The sequence below is a fragment of the Frankliniella occidentalis genome, unplaced genomic scaffold, assembly GCF_000697945.3.
Source record: "Frankliniella occidentalis isolate FOCC.00 unplaced genomic scaffold, Focc_3.1 Scaffold655, whole genome shotgun sequence".
NCBI lineage: Eukaryota > Metazoa > Arthropoda > Insecta > Thysanoptera > Thripidae > Frankliniella > Frankliniella occidentalis.
The window spans coordinates 25257-28411 of NW_026267770.1; the positions used below are offsets into that span (position 1 = coordinate 25257).

The 3155-nt window shown below is 48.9% G+C and overlaps 1 protein-coding gene across 9 annotated transcripts in view; it reads right to left on the reverse strand.

The window, feature by feature from the left end:
- The window catches only part of LOC113214366 (uncharacterized), a 6549-nt gene extending 4404 nt beyond the window's left edge, over positions 1 to 2145 (reverse strand). For 2 of the 9 annotated variants that reach the window (XM_052275529.1, XM_052275525.1), the window contains exons 1-3: positions 1842 to 2145; positions 1604 to 1763; positions 1366 to 1521 (exon numbers count right to left, since the gene is read on the reverse strand). In XM_052275529.1, the coding sequence (XP_052131489.1) occupies positions 1366 to 1521; positions 1604 to 1759 (312 nt within the window). In that variant the 5' untranslated portion in view covers positions 1760 to 1763; positions 1842 to 2145. Of the gene's footprint in view, positions 1 to 777; positions 841 to 944; positions 1095 to 1193; positions 1290 to 1365; positions 1522 to 1603; positions 1764 to 1841 lie in introns of all 9 variants that reach the window. The other 7 variants (XM_052275524.1, XM_052275531.1, XM_052275523.1 and 4 more) reach the window with 7 other exon arrangements.
- Positions 2146 to 3155: the final 1010 nt, after the last annotated feature.

Below are 3155 nucleotides of genomic sequence, written 5' to 3' on the forward strand. Positions count from 1 at the left end.
TGCAGTCTTTTTCCATGTCAGGTAATGATTGGACCATATGTTCAAGCATGTTGAACATATCTTCCAGGATACCATTGCCATGGAATTTAATGAACTGCACCGCTTTCTGCAGGGTTCGCACAGCAGGTAGAAGGGGAAACTTGTGAACCCAGGCAGAATAACCTTTGGTACCGGACTTCATTTTGAGAACAAGCCCCTCCCTTATCTCTGGCATCTGCCACTCTATGCCACGGTTGGAAGTACGCTGTAGGGCCTGAACTTGTCTCTCTGAAAGCCAGGGGGAACAAAATTTCCTCCTTAACTTTGACTGAGTACGGTCCTTGGCCCTTATTGCAGCCTGCCACTTCTTCTTGTACGTTGAGTGCTCAACATTATTTTCTAATTCTTCTATCCGCCTGCGTTGCTGATCAATTACATCATTAGCAAGATCCAATTGAACACGTTGTGCAGTCAAGGCATCCGCCATTTCATCCAATTTAGCCATGGTTTGTGCCTGAGAAAAAAAAACGCAATCAAATAAAGTGGACTGTATACACAATGGTTTAAAAAAAAAAGTTTGTTCTCATACCTTTCTTGGTTCAACAACAGCAGTATCACTGCTGTCACTGCTGGCTAGCTCATCTGATGGTATGAGAGAACCAGTTTTTTCATCAAGTATGTACTGCAAAAAAAATAATACAAACATTTTAAAAATGAGTTCTAAATTGCATTTTAAAGCTTAGATTGACATGCCAATAAGCTTGCCTCAGTTTCTAGGGAAAGACTAAATGTACTCACTGAACAATCACTAAACACAGAGGTATTTTGTTGATTTGTACCAGACGGTCCAGACATATCACACTGATAAAAAAAGAAAGAGGAAATTAGTTCAACAGAATTGGAATGATGGATTTTATTTTACTATACTGTTGGTAAAATGCAAGCACTGGACTTTTGATACTTACAGTACGGAGAGTAGGAGTGGGAACAATAGGAGTGCTAGTGAACAGTGGAGGGCTTGATTGTGGCATTTTATTCCGCACAGGTGTCACAGGTTCTGCCGCTATCATAGACGGTTCCAAGTCACTAGCTGTGTTGAGTGGTAAACCCAATTTCTAAGGACAAAACATAACACATACAACAGGAAATTGTTAGGAATGTCTGTGGAATAAATAAAAAGAGCGTCTCTTAAAACATGCACCAACAGCACATACCTCTACAACTGACTTCGGCACTTCAATAATGTACTTTGTCTGCCACATATCTGGAGGCGAAGCAACAGGTGGATGTGATGCTGGCACAGCAGCCTGCTGTAGGTAAAAGCAAATACAAATAAAAAATAAATGTAATTGTTTCTTTAGACAAAATCTCTAAACAAAGCCTTACATTCGATTCGTGAAGCAAAAGGAGGGCCTGTGCAGCCTCTGCATCCCCACAATTCAGGTCTCTCAGTGGCTTTCTAAGACTCGGGACAGCTGACTGCTTCAGCCGTTTCTCACCATCAACTCTGACCTTTTCATACTGACTATTATCAAAATGATCCTGAAACATGGAATAGAAAACTGTAGAGCCAAATTTTACACAAGAATTCTCTCACTATAGCATTTCATCCGTTCGTTCTCACCTCACAGAAGTAAGTGTTGGGCCGGACACGAAAATTAGGGGGCAATATAGCTAACCATTTACTAGCCTGATTTTCATCTGTGGGAAACTTTGTAAATTTCTTACCCTGCCCGCAACGAGTGGCACAGCCGGGAAAGCCACATTTTTTCCACCCCATTCTTCTAAATGAAACAGAAAACCAAATGTTTTAGTCACGCTCTACGTGATACAGGTTAAACGAGTAAGAAAAGCACACTAACCTGTGTGGGGTCACATTTGCCAGAAAATCTTCGTGAGAAAAACCAAGACGACAGTCAAAAGATTACTTTAAGTCTTGGTACTTAGGCCTGTTCTGTCCGTCGTTAAAAAAACTTGATGTGAATGGATCATTCAAAGGACCACGGGGAAGCAAAGGGCCTGCAAATGGCGGCCGGCCAAACAAACCACGCGAACTCCAACCAAAACCAAACCCAGCGCGCCTCAAAATCTCCCCAAGATGGCCGCCATGAAAAATTCAGCTGGCAGATGGGTAAGACAGCCATGACGTTTCTCTCCCCTATAGGACTCTAGTAGAGGCCAGCGCAGTATTCAATGACCGGACGAATGACCGACCGGTAGAGCTGGAGCAAGAGATAAGGGTGGGCGCCCCACCAAGTGCCAGCCAACCGCCGCAGGAAATTCAGCCGTTGGGCACACTTCTGGAGAACAAAGTTAATGTGCGCTGTCCACTGGAGCCGGGAGTCGATCTGGAGGCCCAGGTACCGCACGACGTCCGCGTACGGCACCGGCTGGCCCAAGCAGTGCACGGCCGGAAGAACTTCGTACGAAGGCCGCGGGGAGAACACCACAACCACACACTTGCCGGGGTTGAGCGAGCCACCCCCCGCGAGCAGGCGGCGCGTCAGCAGGGTGACAGCAGGCTGCAGAGCGCGGACCGCGGCAGTCGCCGTGACGCCCGAGGCACGGAGAACAATATCATCAGCATATTCATCAGCCAAGCAACCAGCCGGCAGCGGCCGGGTAAGATACCTCTTCTCAAAAATATAGAAGAAGGGGGACAGGACCGCCCCCTGATCCAGACCAACGAAGGAGACCCGGGGGCCCAGGACCTCCCCGTCAAATGCAGCCGACAGGTGGCGCTCGCGAAGCAGGGCCGCCACGTTGTCAATGAGGATCCGCGGCGCGCCTGCCGCAAAGAGTTCCTGCACCACCAGTTCCGGCCGAACAGAATTGTAGGCGCCCTCCACGTCGGCGAAGAAGGCCGCCACAGAGCGCCCCTCCACCCGGGCGTCGTACACGGAGGTAAGGAAGGAGCCGACCGAGTCGGCCGTGCCCATGCCCTTCCGGAAGCCGCTCTGAGCTGGGTTCAACAACCCCCGCGACTCGGCCCACCATTCCAGACGCGGCTGGATAAGACGCTCAAAGACCTTATAAAGGACCGAGGCCAAAGCAATCGGCCGGTACGACGCCGCAGAATCAGGGTCCTTCCCCGGCTTCTTAATGGGCACCAGCAAAATGCGGCGCCACTCCCTCGGGTGCGTGGCAGTGGCCCAGAAGTGGTTGTAGAGGGCCGT